Source organism: Carlito syrichta, unplaced genomic scaffold, assembly GCF_000164805.1.
Source record: "Carlito syrichta isolate Samal-C Ts95f unplaced genomic scaffold, Tarsius_syrichta-2.0.1 Scaffold311472, whole genome shotgun sequence".
Taxonomy (NCBI): Eukaryota; Metazoa; Chordata; class Mammalia; order Primates; family Tarsiidae; genus Carlito; species Carlito syrichta.
Window position 1 is genome coordinate 104,460 of NW_007255568.1, and position 15,293 is coordinate 119,752.

At 39.8% G+C, this 15,293-nt stretch overlaps 1 protein-coding gene across 1 annotated transcript in view; it reads left to right on the plus strand.

The window, feature by feature from the left end:
* The first annotated feature begins 6 nt into the window (after positions 1-6).
* PPP1R21 (protein phosphatase 1 regulatory subunit 21) overlaps positions 7-15,293 on the plus strand; it is a 73,943-nt gene continuing 58,656 nt past the window's right edge. The window contains exons 1-3 of the mRNA XM_008068676.1: positions 7-94; positions 11,233-11,301; positions 14,091-14,237. Coding sequence (XP_008066867.1) covers positions 38-94; positions 11,233-11,301; positions 14,091-14,237 — 273 coding nt within the window. The 5' untranslated portion in view covers positions 7-37. The remainder of the gene's footprint in view (positions 95-11,232; positions 11,302-14,090; positions 14,238-15,293) is intronic.

Genomic DNA, 15,293 nt, shown 5'->3' on the forward strand with positions numbered 1-15,293 from the left:
GCCTGGGCGGCCTGGCCTGGACGGGGCGGGGGAGGCCATGGCCTCGGCCGAGTTGCAGGGGAAGTACCAGAAGCTGGCTCAGGAGTACTCGAAGGTACCCATCGTGGGCGGGGAGTAGGGGGTCCCCGGTCCTGTGGCCTCGGGTTGCCTTGGCAGCGACTTTTCGGGACGGAGGGGGACTGCGGAGGGGGCAAGCGAGCGCGCCCCTCCTTTCCCCTCCGCCTCCTCTGTCCACCATTACCGTGCCTCCACCTGCAGCTCCCAGGAGATGGGGCCGGGCGGTGTCTGGGTCCGTGTGCATTTCTGCAGGAAGGAGCTGGAGTTTGATTCTTCCTTCTCGCTGAAGTAGCGGGTTTGGGGCTGGGATGTCAGAAATCCTGACTTCCTGCCTCTGGTGCTGGCCGGGGAAGGGGAAGGGAAAGGTGTGGACCACCCCTCACCTCGCTGCTTCCTCAATTTCCCCCGCCCAGTGAGTGGGCAGATCGGCCTTTTTCCCTTCCTACAGGGATGATAAGAGGTTAAAGAGACTTATCTGACACAATCAGTTCGAGAGGGTAAATAGAGTCATAGTGTAAACTGCTTCATTGGAGATGGGTGGTTACGAATGTATCCAGGACTTTGGCAAGATGTCTGCAATGATTTTGAAAGCTTGAGTGCTAGGGTTGTGTCCTTTTCTCTGTCTTGTGCCTCGGTCACCTGGAATGGGGCAGAGCACCCAGCAGGTGCTCAATACATAGTAAGGAAAAGAAGGACCTGCTCCTTAATCATGTTTATGGCATCAATCTTTTTAAATGATGGAGCCTTTCAAAAGGATGATGCAGTTTCTGCCTTAAGAATATTTTAATGAAGTTATTAGAACAGAATCTTGCATCTTTGAAATCGATTCAACAGTCATTAAGCTAGTTTTCAATGATCTTGCCATTCATGAAATCAACGGAAAGAGTTAGCCCCTTTTTACAGTTTGGAGAAACTGAGATATATTTTTTCCCATGTGATTTCATTCAACAAATCTTCAGCAAGATGAAATATTCTTTGAAAAATAAAACCTGTGCCTAAACATACACACTTCACCATCACATAGAAGCCTTTTGAGATACCACACTTATTTCAATGGTGCTGCCATCGCAAAGTTTTTTTGCATTTCCATTTGAAGTGTCTTAAGAGCCTGTGGCAGACTGTCAGTGATGGCAAATTTTCATCCTTTGAAGGAGGATTTCCTCATTGGAAAGGGCCAGAAGGTGTTTGGAACAAATCCATATGATGAAGGGGGTTGGGTGGAGCATGGCAGTGCTCAAACTTGGCTCTACTATTTTTGGTTGAAAATGTTTCATGAGCAAAGTAAGGGGACTGAAGATTTTCTTCTCTGGAGAGTAAACAAGCTCAAAAGGCAATTTCAAGTGGCAGAAGAAGAGTTCCAAAAATGTTTTGAGCAGGGATTACATTACTGAAATAATTGTATAACCTCCCAAAGTAATAAAAACCGAAAGATTTTATTCTTTTGAATAGGTATGCATGTTCAACAGGCACTTAATATGTGCCCCCTGTGAGCACTTGGCCAGGGTCTGTTGAGGGAGACAAGAGTTCCAACTTAAGGAGTCACTAATAGAATGTTCAAACATGGTACATAGTTATGATACAGAATGACAAGTGTTAGTTCAGTGGGAATACAGAGAAGATTTTGGGTAGGGCTTGAAGTTACTTAGTGTGGGGATTAGGGATCAGGGAAGGAGGGAATGGTAGCTTTCAGGCAAAGGGAACAGCCTGTGTTTCCTGTCATGAAAAATTTGGTTAAGATACATGGCAGAGAGTGGTTGAGTAGGTAATTTGGACCTGATCATGGAGGGCTGTGGATGTCAAATAAGATGTGTGAACTCTATTGAGTAATGGAGAGATGTCAAAGGCTAAGAAGAGGAATGACTTTACTTTTAGGAAACAGTATAGGGGATGGATTGAAATAGGTAAAGATTGGTGGAAAGAAGCCAGACAGTAGACTGCTAGATAGTTTTGGGGAGGGTAATGTAGGATTCATTAAAGTTAGTAAATTTGGGGATGGAGAGGAGGGGCTAGATTCAGGAATTATGGTCAAAAAGATACTTTTTAGCTTTTCTCTTTTTTGAGTGCCGGCTATGTGCTTAGCACTCAACTTAGAAAATATATAGGGTGTATAAGGTACTCATCCTTGTGTCTCATGCATTTTTTGGGACTTGGTGAGTTAGGGAAGACTCAGAGTTGAAACTGAAGTTCTGAGGTGAGAGAAACATGACTGCTACTGACATAGTGAGGGCCAGCAGGAAGGAGAGCCCATTTGAAGTGAAGGGGTGTATTAAAGGTTAGGTACAGTCATGGAACTTTAGGGTTGGAAGGCACGCTAAATTTGTGGTATCCACATCTTAGTTTGAGGTGATATTGGGGTAATTGCTAAAACTTTCCAATGGAGATAGACTGGCTAAAAGTCAGGACAAAGGCTAGCGCTTTTGTGATAATTTCCATCAAGGTGCACTTCAAGAGTTAATGAGGGTGGAAACTGTGGGAACACCCGTGGGAAGGATGCGCCAGGAGGATGACTAGATGCTAAGGAGACTGTAGGTGGTCTCACACGCTTAGGGTTATTTCTCTATTGGGCCAGATCATTTTTCAGTCTATTAATTGCAATGTGATAGAGATTTCAGAACACAAGAGAACAGAAATTGGTTAAAAGATTTTATGTGCTTTTATTCTCTGTCAATTCTAGTACTAGACTATTTCTAGATAAGATCTGTGCTCTCTCCAGCCCTGTGCCTGTGGAAGGAATATTCTACCTTTTTATTATCTTCCCTGGTACAGAAGTTGTGGGCTGATATTGAAATCCAGTTACATTGTTTTTCTGACTTATTTAGGATACAAAGGAGAAAGATTTCCTCTTAAGCTGTAGAAGGAAGCCTGTCAAGAGAACAGCAAGCATGATCCCTAAACAAAGGACATTTGCAGAGTCTTATTCTTCTTTAATGGAGATCTCAGCCTGTATTCCAGAAAAGAGCTCATTCTTCCTAATCTTTTTTCCTTCTGAGAAGGAAAAAGAAAAGAAAAACCAACAGTCTGAGGAACTCCTATATAAGAGCCCAAGAAACTAGTTAGATAAAAAATGAACTGTGGAGGCTAAAGCAGATGAGAATGAGAAACCTGTTTGCTGGGACAAACAGGTTGCTCAAACAAAATGTTATGGAAAGGTCAGTAAAAGTGAAGATTAAGACCCCAGTGGTTTGGGCAATTAGGGAGATCATAAGAGACTTTTAAAATTTCAGGTTCAATAGAGTGGGGGAGGCAGAAGGTATATAGAAGCTGATTTTTTAGGGGTTTATGAAATTAATAGGTAATAGATACAAGTCATCTCTCTGAGATGTGAGAGAAAGCTAATCAAGACTTCAGTGACAACATTCTAGATTAAGAATGAAAGCTCATTTCTTTCTTGCTGTTTCTTCCATGGCCTGCTCTGCTTCTCATGCGGTGGTATATCTCATTATGGAGAAGAGAGGCGAAATGTATTCAGTTCTGGCTCATTTATTTCACTGTGTAAGCAAGTTTCAAGTTCTAACTGTCTTCCCAATGTTTGTGTTACGCTGGGTCAATGATGCTCAAAGTGTGAGCCCTGAGCCAACCGTATCTGGACATGAGTTGGAAATATAAATTCCCAGGCCTACCCTGGGCTTACTGAATCCGTACCTGGCAGTGGGACCCAGCCATCCATATTGTAACAAACCTCTCCAGTGATTTGGGTACATGTTATCATTTGAGAATCATTGCTCAAGAAATGGTATCAGGATAGTGGCTTTGACCGAGATAATTATTTTAAAGCTTTTTTTTTTTTTTTTTTTTTGAGGCAGTGAAAGCCAGTGGGAGAACCAAATATCTATTATTTCTCTATAGTTTACTTTGCAGTGATGCTTCTTTTAATTCCAAAGGATTGCCTTTGGGAACTCTTCTGACTTATGCTCTTAGAACAGAGCTACTCATACTGGGAAAGGGTCAGTTTTGATCCGGCATGTTTGTTCTCTAGGTAATGGGACTTTGGTGAAGCTGATTAATCACCCACTCACGTAGAAAAATAGACTCAGAACTGGACTGAATTAAAATCGGGTATCAGCTTTTTCCCTCCCTGATGTGGTAGGTAGGGTTCACTACTAAAGTTGGATTGAAAAACTGCTTTGTGCTCAGTGCTACCCAATGGAACTTCCCACGAGAATGAAAATGTTCTGTATCTGTGCTGTCCAGCAGGGTAATCACTAGTTATGTCTAGCTATTGAGCACTTGACATGCAGCTAATGTGACCGAGGAGTTGAATTTTAAGTTTACATAATGTTAAATATTTAAATTTAGGTAGCCACACATGATTATTGATAATCTGTTGGACAGTGCTAGATCAATGCCTCACAGATGTGAATGTCTAAGTAACTCACTCCAAGTAAAACCTTGTTAAACTGTAGATTCTGGCTTAGTAGTTCTGGAGTGGGGCCTGAGATTCTGCTCCCAGGTGATGCTGTCGTAGTTGTCCAAAGATCACATTTTGAATAGCAAGGCCCTAGGATGATGAGGGGTGCCTTACACTTCCTCATTAGTTCAACTGAGTTGCCCACTGAGCCACCGATGGGGCAGCTAAACTGCAAGGGTTCTGTCCCGGAGAGTTTCTCTATGTGGGAGCAGGAACAGGAGAAAATATTCCATTTGAGGGCAGGTCTGAGAGGAGATTTTTCTAAGCTAAGTGACAAAATAACCCAAGCTACTAGTTGATAGAAGTAGCCTGCACATACTCTATCCCTCTCCTAGGATAAGAACAAGTAAGTAGGCAGAGAGCAAGGCCAAGTGTTATTCCCCATACTTTAGAATTCTTTTTTTTTTTGCGTTGGAGTCTCACTGTCACCCAAATTGGAGTGCAGTGGTCACTCCCAGCCACTGCAGCCTCGACCTTCTGGGCTCCAAAGATCCTTCCGCCTCAGCCTTCTAGGTAGCTAGAACTACAGGCACGCGCTACCACGCCCGGCTCATTTTTTAAATTTATTGTAGAGATGAGGTCTCACCAAGTTGCCCAGGTGGGTCTCGAACCCGTGGACTCAGGCAATCCACTCACCTCACCCTCCCAAAGTGCTGGGATTACAGGCTGAGCCACCGAGCCTGGCACTTTAGAATTCTTAAAATGCTAGAACTGGAAGGAGTTCTAGGGATCATCCAGGCCAGATGCTGAAGCGGGGGTCTCAGTACTGCAGATGACTTCAGTATTCGCAAGCTTTGAATTGGTTTTGGTGAGTCCTAGGGTTGTCTGTTGCACATATCATTTTGTAATGAAGAAAAGGCTTTATGTTTAAAGACTTTTTTTACAGGGTTGTACTACATGTATAAATGTCAGAATGTCCATTGTGTGAAAACAGCCATGTAGAAATGGTTCTAACACAAAAGATTGTTGAAGATTAGCTGAGAAGATGCATATGGGTTCTTCTCTCTTTCTCCACAAACTCTTTCAACAGTTTGTGGTTGAAGGTAGTAAATCCCTAATCTTGCGTCAGTTATCCTCTTACATATTGTCAAAGTAGCATTGAGGACTCATAGTTGGCTTGCTACCAGTCTCTCAGTCCCTAGAGAAACAGCTTTGTAATAGGTCTGACTGAGGCTGAGCTGGTCCAGAACCAAAGTTATGTAGAGCAGTTCTGAGCACTGGTCATTAGAGATATAGGCGTAGGGGTTTTGAAGATTCTTGCTGTGCAATAGGACTGTGAGGCTCAAATCATTTGAAGAAGGAAGGGTCTTGAAAAGGTAACTATTAAAGTAATGAAAATCTCTTGCAGTTATATGAGGGAGACCCAAAACAACCTGGAATTTATCTAAGATTTTGTATTCTTACATGATTAAACTTCAGTCACTTTCAAGTTCTCTCTGTTTGATGCAGTGTACCTATTGAATTACTTTTTCCACTCCTCAGTTTTGGACTCATCAGTTTTGATGCTTTTTAGTGTTTTTGCCACTTTTTGTTTCACTTCTTCCACACTGGCAAAACATTTCCCTTTGAGGACTTTTTTCATCCAGGGAAACAAACAAAAAAGTCATTCAGGGTAAGATTGGGTGAATAGGGAGGGTAGAGTACAGGGGTCATGCTATTTTTGGTCAAAAACTGCTGAACGCTTAGTACAGTGTAGGCAGGTGCGCTAAAAAAATCACCCATCATGAAATGGGCAAATGCATTGGAAGAATAAAAAAATTCCCTGAAGCCAAATGCATCCTCTCACAACACTAGCTGGTACACTGATGCCAATGGTTTCCTAGAACACTTACCCAGCGGGAAAAGCCTATACTACAAGGGGCCTGCCCTCCAAAAAAATAATTCTGGAATTTTCTGGGTCCCCCCCAGTATAATATATTACATTAAAACACCTTTAATTGCCGGACTTGGTGGCTCAGCCTGTAATCCCGCGCTTTGGGAGGCTGAGGTGAGTGGACTGCCTGAGCCCGCAGATTCGAGACCCGCCTGGGCAACTTGGTGAGACCTCATCTCTACAATAAATCAAAAAATTAGCCTGGCATGGTAGCGCGTGCCTGTAGTTCCAGTTGGAAGGCTGAGGCAGAAGGATCACCAGAGCCCAGCAGGTCCAGGCTGCAGTGACCGGGAGCGGCCACTGCACTCCAGTCTGGGCGACAGAGTAAGACTCCAACTCAAATAAATAAATAAATAAATAAAATAAAATAAAACACCTTTAATTTATACTATTTGTTTTGCTTAGTTAACTAAACACTTACTGAGTGCTTTCTCTAGCCACAGCATTGATATTTCACTGGAGGTGGGAAATGTCAGGAAGTATATAATATATACTGCAGTCTTTATAATATATAATGCAGTCTTTATCATGAAGAAGTTTAAGTTGGCAGGTAGGAGATGAGAACAGAAATCATACGTAAATTAGTAAATGGAAAATTAACTATTTCAAAAAGTAAAACTAAAACTGAATAGTTTAATAAGAGATGTCTTACTACTAGTAAGTGCCAAAGGAACTGAGGAACAAGCTCAGTGTAGGGCACTGGGAGGAAGTAAGACCAGAGGTTAGGAAGTATGCTCCTGGAAGAACAGATGGGATTTGTTGGCCCATGTGAAGGAGTGTGGTGCTTTCAGAGAAAAGGTAAACCTAGTCAGAAGATGAAATGACCATGAAAAATGAGGTTGAAAAGAATTGAGGCTTTCAGAGTTGGGATTCAGAGGTTCTGTTCCTACGCTGAATGGGACAGAAGAGCTTGGTGCAACAGCTGCTGGAAGTAGGCTATATGGTGTTCAGGAGAGTTTTTCTGTCCTAAGGGAGGCTTCAGGGCAGTTGTTTCTCAGTTATGCCATATTCATTGGAGTCTCCACACTCGTCTCCTAGAAGCATCAGTAGTCATCTAGGGATCTATATCTAAAACAGAAACACTGCATTTGCCTCCCTTCTGTGGTGAGTACTGGTGTGGAGAGGGAGACCAGACTGATCACAGCAGCTGGGCATTTGACAAGCTTCTCATTCAGCAATGCAGTAAGAGTGGCAGTAGTGATATTGAAATGCAGAAAAACGTTCAATGCCACAAAGTGTAGTTAAAATGACATCAAAATATGCAAGCTTCTCATCTGCCTCCTTTTCTTTTTTTTTTTTTTTGAGTCAGAGTCTCACTCTGTCACCCAGGCTGGAGTACAGTGGCACACTCATAGCCACTGTAGCCTCGACCTGCTGAGCTCAGTCGATCCTTCCACCTCAGGCTTCCAAGTAACTGGAACTATAGGTGCGTGCCCCTAGGCCCAGCTAATTTTTTTATTTATTGTAGAGACGAGTTCTTGCCAAATTGCCCAGGACTGGGCTCAGGCAGTCCTCTTGCCTCTGCCTCCCAAAGTGCTGGGATTACAGGCATGTGAGCCACTGTGCCCAGCTGCCTCCCTTCTCTATCTACCCATAATAGAAAGGTATTTTAGATAAATATTTCTGAAAGAGCTACATTTTCCCTTAAGTAATTTCATTGAAACCATGTTTGAATTACCAGTTTAGCAAAATTTCCAAAGGAAAGTTTAAATTATTTTTTGTTATAATCAGTTATAGTAAATTCCTAACAGCAGTAAGTTGAAAGTTTCATTTTGCTTTTTAACAAAATGATCTGTTCAGTGTGCCTTAGAAATAAAAGGGGAGGTTCTTCTTTTTTCTTTTGAATTGTTAGTTCTGGTTCCACAGGACATTATGAGTTTAGTGGACTTTAAGCCTCATTCTTAGTCTTTGAAGCTGTCATGAGGAGCTTCTAAATATCACACAAAGAAGACATGCAAGAGATTAACAGATCAAAGATTACAGACAAGGATATGAAGTGAAACCTAAAGACTGACATAGCATTGCTATTTTTTGGCTACATGGGTTTGAAAGTGTTTATTAAATTTTGCTGTCAAGGTAGCACATTATTCTAGATTATGTTGATATTGCTTAAAAAGTTGAACGCTATGTTATGGAAGTCAACATTATAGTGCTGTTTCTCTCTTTTGAACTTCTAGAGCAGAGGTCACCAAACTTTTTTTGTAAAGGGCCAAATAGTAAATATTTTACGCTTGGGGTTATACAGTTGCTGTTGCAACTACTTATCTCTTCCATTGTGGCTCAAAAGCAACCATAGACAGTACGTAAATGAATGAATGTGGCTGTCTTCCAGTAAAACTTTAAAAATAGGTAGCAAGCCACTTGGCCCCTGGACCTTAGTTTGCCAAACCCTATTCTAGAGAATTTAATACCTATGCTACCTTTTTTTTTAAAGCAGGTAATACTAGTATTGCCAGTTATCTTTTAATACTTTATCTTACCTTTTAAATTGTAGTTCTTTGAAAGCAGGAACCACATCTTTAACTTCTTTCCCTCATGTCATTTAGTACATTGCCTTATACCAGGCAAACTGTAATAAATGTATCTGATGCCCCTTTGAGTCCATTCTAATAATAAGAGCTCTGTTTCCATTTGTGGAGCATTTTATAGTTTAGAAGGTACTTTTACATAGGTTTCTTATCTGGTTCTCACAATAGCCTCAGAAGAAGGAAGATAGGGTAGATGTATTTACCCAGTCTATAGATCATACAGCTGAAGCTCAGAAAGGTTAAGTGAATTTTCCAGGCTTATATTGTCTAGTAAATGGCAGAGCAAAGACTTGGGTTTGCTTTGTATTGTGGTAGTGAACTGTGATCTTTAATTCTCTAAAAATAGAAGTAGCTCGCCTTTTTAGTCTACCTTTTGCTCAAACTGTTGAATATTCTGCAGCATTCCTGCTTTTCGTCTCAGAATCTTCGCTAAATTTTCCACTGAGTTTTAAATACTCAGTTTAAGATTTAGCATTCAAATATTCCTACTCTTTTGGCACAGAAAAGGGTCACTTCTGTTCTCTGTACTCAGGAGACAGATCTGAGCTATGCAGAATTAGAAATAGGGTTTGTTTTTTTTTTCTCTCATTTTTTAAAGCTCATAGATAAGATTGTCCCATTCTTTTAGTTTCACAGAGAAGAACCTGGTCTTTCACGGTGTACTGAGTCCTTAGATTATTTGTCTAAACCTTTTGCTTTGGCTACAGTAGACTTACAGATTTAAACTAACATGGTCTGTGTTCTCTTTGCCGATAATATTTTCCTCTTATTGCAGAAGTGAAATTTACCACTTAAGCTCCTGCCAGTGGTGGCTATATAGATGTAAATATATGTAAAAATTTATTAAGAGATATAATTTCTGATTTGTATACTTTAAAAAAAATAAAATTATACCTTAGTTTTTAATAATAAGTTATGGAAAAAAGCCCAAGTTTTACTCCTCTCTCCAAAGGCTTCTCTCACCTCTCCAACATACTTAAATGTAGCTTTGTGAAATAGTAGCCAATATTGTGTAATTAGCATTATGACTCTGGAGTTCAAACTGGTAGTGTCTGAATCTCAGCATTGTCACCTAACTTCTTGGTGCTTCAGTTTCCTCATCTGTAAAATGGAGATTTTTAGAGTACCTACTTTAGAGGATTGTGAGAATTAGATGAGTCAATACATGGAAAGTACTTAGGATGGTGCCAGGTATGTAATGAGCATTCATATGTAAGTGGATATTATTATTAATTTTAATTTTAATTTTTTTTGAGTTGGAGTCTCACTCTGTCGCCCAGACTGAGACTACAGGTGCGCGCTACCACGCCCGGCTAATTTGTATTTATTGTAGAGATGAGGTCTTGCCAAGTTGCCCAGGCGGGTCTCGAACCTGCGGGCTCAGGCAATCCACTCACCTCAGCCTCCCAAAGGCGTGGGATTACAGGCTGAGCCACCGAGCCCAGCTTATTTTTAATTTTTAAATTGAGCCTGCTGCTTAGTTGCTTTTGTACACTGCCTCAGCCAGTGCCTAATAACACAAGTCTACCATTCCTGAGGCTATTGTCAATGATATTTGCATGTCTGATGTTAGGTACATTGTCCCTCTGAATATATGGATGCCTCACATTTTGATTTTCTGTACAATTTTTATTGCATAATTAGTCTAATTGCATGCTTTGCAAATGAATAGTGTCAGAATTTCAAGAAAAATGTCATATTCAATACTCTTTATTTATTGTGTTAGTTTTTAAAAAGTATTTATTGTATTAGTTTTTATTTAGGGAGATGACTAAGTTTCATAGAAAGAATGATGCACTAGGAATTGGGAGACATGGGTTTTCTTTTTTTGAGTTGGGGTCTCACTCTTGTCGCCTAGGCTGAAGTGCAGTGGCACACTCACAGCCACCCCAGCGTCGACCTGCTGGGCTCCAGCGATCCTTCTGCCTCAGCCTTCCAAGTAGCTGGAACTACAGGCGCGCACTATCACACTCGGCTAATTTTTTATTTATTGTAGAGATGAGATCTCACCAAGTTGCCCAGGCTGGTCTCGAACCTGTGGGCTCAGGCAATCCACTCGCCTTGACCTCCCAAAGTGCTGGGATTACAGTTTGAGCCACTGAGCTCGGCCAATGTGATTTTCATCCCAATTTGTCATTGATTCCTTTTATATGACTGGGAAACTCAGCCTGTGTGTCCTTATCTGTAAAATGGTGAATTATGATATCGACTACCCTCTTTGGAGCTCATATTTTGTTTGTCCTCATTTATATATGAGAAGATATTTAGTTACTCAGTATAATGATATCTGTAAAAATAATTGTGATTTCTTTAGTAAGACTAATTGCTTTATATTAAAAATTAATTATCGCTTTCTTTGTTTTCAGCTTCGAGCTCAGAATCAGGTCCTGAAAAAAGGTGTTGTGGAAGAACAAGCAAATTCTGCTGCTTTAAAGGTACACAGCAGGATATTTGTGTTGTGGGGGTTAAGTTAGTGTCTGATGATGCTTGAAGCAGAGAATTCAGCTTGTTTCCTGGTTTAATGTCCCAATTCTGACACTGATTTACTAAGGATAGCAGACAGTAATACAGTTCTTTATGGTTAACTTTCCCACTTGCTTAGGTTTGAATATGATGTACTTTGATTTCCTTAGCTTAAAAATTATCAAAATAGTATTATTTGACTTCAGTGCATTTCTCCTATGCCTCTGGACCTTTATTTAGTTTCAAATAAGGCTTTTCTTATTTGTTGTCATCACTAAACAGCACTCTGAGGGAGGCTGTGTCATATTCATATTTGTATTCCCAGCACTCGGCAGATGGTAGGTTCTTAATACATGGATTTGAATGTGTGAATCATTTAGTCCATTAATCTTACCTTGAGTTGAGCTATTTAATACTAATAACCTGTGTTAATCAGGACACTGTTTGGATGATACATTTTAACATCAGCATCTTTGTTAACTGAAGAGAGAAATATGACAGGAGATCAAGGAATTTATTTCTACCTCATTCTAGTAGACGTACCATAAATATTGCTTAGTGATATTTTTAAATGGGTAAATTAATTCTAGGATAAGGATTCCCTCTTGGCCAAGTTTCAGTTATAAATATATTGCCTAGCTCACTCCTTTGCTCTTTCTTTTTCTTGCTTCCATTGTTCTCTTCAGACAAATGGGATTGGGATTTCATTTAACTCTGATCTCTTTCTGGAGTAGCCCCCACTCAGTGATATATTCTAGGTGGCTCCATTCAGGCAACTAAGTCACAGAAGTATGTCCTTTTACTCAGCCAGTGTTGGACCTTACGCTAGAGAACTATTTCTCTGAGAGTCCCATCCTCAGATGCTATTACCACAATCTCAGGGTTTAGGTGGTTCTAAACATCTCCCCGCCCTGAATACTTCCAAGCTGTCTGTACCCAAGCAGACTATAAAAAGACGCTTTATAGTCACTATTTATTAGTTAAGTTACTGTTTTACCAGAATTGTCAAAGAAATCATTATCTCTCCCAGTAATGTTTAAACCTATTGCTGGGGAGAGTATTCCCTAGCTTGTCATAGTAGTCTGCTCTGGTGTTTAACACCCTTGTGTTACTGTTTGTGTTTGATTAACTCTGTGATGGAAGCAGTGGTGGCAACAGTGGTGGTAGTGGTGATTGTGACAGCTGGTTCCATCGATTGAGCATTCACTGTGTACCAGGCATTGTGCTAAGTAAATGATATCCATTAACTCATTTAGTGTTCACAACAACTCTCTGAGGTTAGATAATGTTATCATCCCCATTGCAGAAACGGGAGTTTAGAGAGAGATTGGGATAGATGTCTTCTGAAATTGATGACTGGTCAATGGAGCAGTAGTCAACTCATTATCAAAACTATAATAAAATCACACAATAATAATTATATTAAGAACAATTATAAGAATATAAAGAAATTACTTTTTGTCTTACTATTTATTACAGTGTTGTAATTATAGTACAAGTGAAAGTGTGTCAGTATGCTAGATGGGACTATTAGGGTATCTTTTGTTACAGTAGGCTTTTAATTTTGTTGATTTTTGCCTCTTGAATGAGCTGTTTGGTATAGTAAATATTCATTGGTGTGAGTTTCTTTGATGTGAAATATGTGATAATTTGGACAGGGGCTGGGCCTAAATTTATCTTTGAACTTCAGGTAAAAATTAAGGACTTACTAAACAAGCAGTAGGAAAAAAAATGTTTTCCTGCTTAATATGGGTACAAATTGTTCAATCCCGCTACCACTGCTCTCAGCTTGCAGATAATGTCAGTAGATACAAACACCAGCCTGTGGTTTTTAGGTGGCTGTTTCAATATCATTAAATCATGTGTTCATTAAAACATGATCTCTTCTTAGTTTTATAATTTTTTGTTTCAGTGGAAATAATAAAAGTATAGTTCTTTAAATATCCAGTAGTGTATAGCTATCTGGGTTTGATTATCAGTGAATACAAAGTTGTCAGAACATTGTAAATATAGTTTACATATTATTTACATATTTACATTGTAAATATAGTTAGAACAGTTCTTTTTAAAAAAAGGAACAAAATATTTTTCTTTAGTTTCCTATTTTCTTACCCCATTATGGTATAAACAGAACAAAATGGTCAGCAGAAGGTGTGTTGTTTATTGTTTAGATTTTGTTTCTTATTATCACTTAACTTTAAAATGAATTAATGTAGAACAGCATCTGAAAATATTTTCATTATGATAATATGGATTTTTGTCATGGACATATCAGAATAGTTAAAGTAAACTTAGATGTGCTGCAAAGACTTCATTTTGACTGATTTAAATTCAGAGAGGATTTACAGAAAAAAAGAATACAAATATATTTCTTCTCATTCTTGCTCACTGAAGGGAATCATTATTGAGTTTGAAGTTCTCTCTAACAATTCAAGTGTATAAATTTGTAGCCTCTAGCTTTGTGCCTATTCACTGTTATAGTTACAACAACATATAGTTGTAAATATTTTACTTTTAAGTTGATGACAGACTGTTATTTTAGCATATTCATTCTTTTTATTTTATTTTTAAATTTAATTCGTTTGGCCAAAAGATGCTTTTTTTTCCCCACTAGAAGCAAGAACTAAAATGATAAACAGGTACAACTTGAATTCCGTAAATCAAGAGATTTTGATTACTGGTGAAACAAAAATAGTTTCAAAAATTTAGTTCTAAACCTTAGGCTATACTGTTGGAATGGTTTGTTTTCACTTTGATATAGGAACAACTGAAAATGAAGGATCAGTCATTAAGAAAACTGCAACAGGAAATGGACAGTTTGACATTTCGAAATCTACAGCTTGCTAAAAGAGTAGAACTTCTTCAAGATGAACTGGCTCTAAGTGAACCCCGGGGCAAGAAAAACAAGGTAGGTCCAAATACAGGCAAGTTAGAGTGAGCTTTTCATTAGGCACAGACATCTACACACCATCCTGCATCTTACAGAAGATCCCAATGCCAAATTCTCTAATGTTCCATTATTATACCTGGATATTGGCTCAAGAAAGCAGGCATTTACTGTTATTATGTATTAAGCACCAGGGACATTTTCAAGCGAAAGTCAGTTTTAAAGAATATATGAGGAACAAACATGTACATAGTTGATTTACTGGCTGAGAAAAGTCAGTACAATATCTCATTGGTCAAAATTGTGTGTAATAAGCCGGGCTCGGTGACTCAGCCTGTAATCCCGCGCTTTGGGAGGCTGAGGTGAGTAGATTGCCTGAGCCCGCGGGTTCGAGACCCGCCTGGGCAACTTGGTGAGACCTCATCTCTACAATAAATCAAAAACTAGCTGGGCGCGGTAGCATACGCCTGTAGTTCCAGCTACTTGGAAAGCTGAGGCGGAAGGATTGCTAGAGCCCAGCAGGTCGAGGCTGCGGTGACCGGGAGTGGCCACTGCACTCCAGTCTGGGCGACAGAGTGAGACTCCAACTCAAAAAAAAAAAAAAAAATTAGCTGGGCGTGGTAGTGCGCGTCTGTAGTTCCAGCTACTTGGAAGGCTGAGGAGGATCACTGGAGCCCAGCAGGTCAAGGCTGCGGTGGCTGGGAGTGGCCACTGCACTCCAGTCTGGGTGACAGAGTGAGACTCCAACTCAAAAAAAAAAAAAATTGTTGATAATCTATATCAAGTTGCCATTAACCCAAGGTAGAGCAAATCAAATGAGAGAAATTGTCAAAAATGTGACTACTCATGAGAAAGCAGTCGAAAACTCATACTGTGTAGGTTCATAAGTTTGTTGTAGATGTACTTTCTTAGTTTTTAGTCTTGTAAGGCCAATTTGGTATTCTTGTCCTGAGATTTAAAGATAAAAGTTTTTCCTTGTGGCATTATATGGTGAGGCAAGATACTTATTGAGATGGCATTTTTAAACATTCTGTGATTAAGCAGTTGCTTTTTTTTTTTTGAGTTTGGAGTCTCACT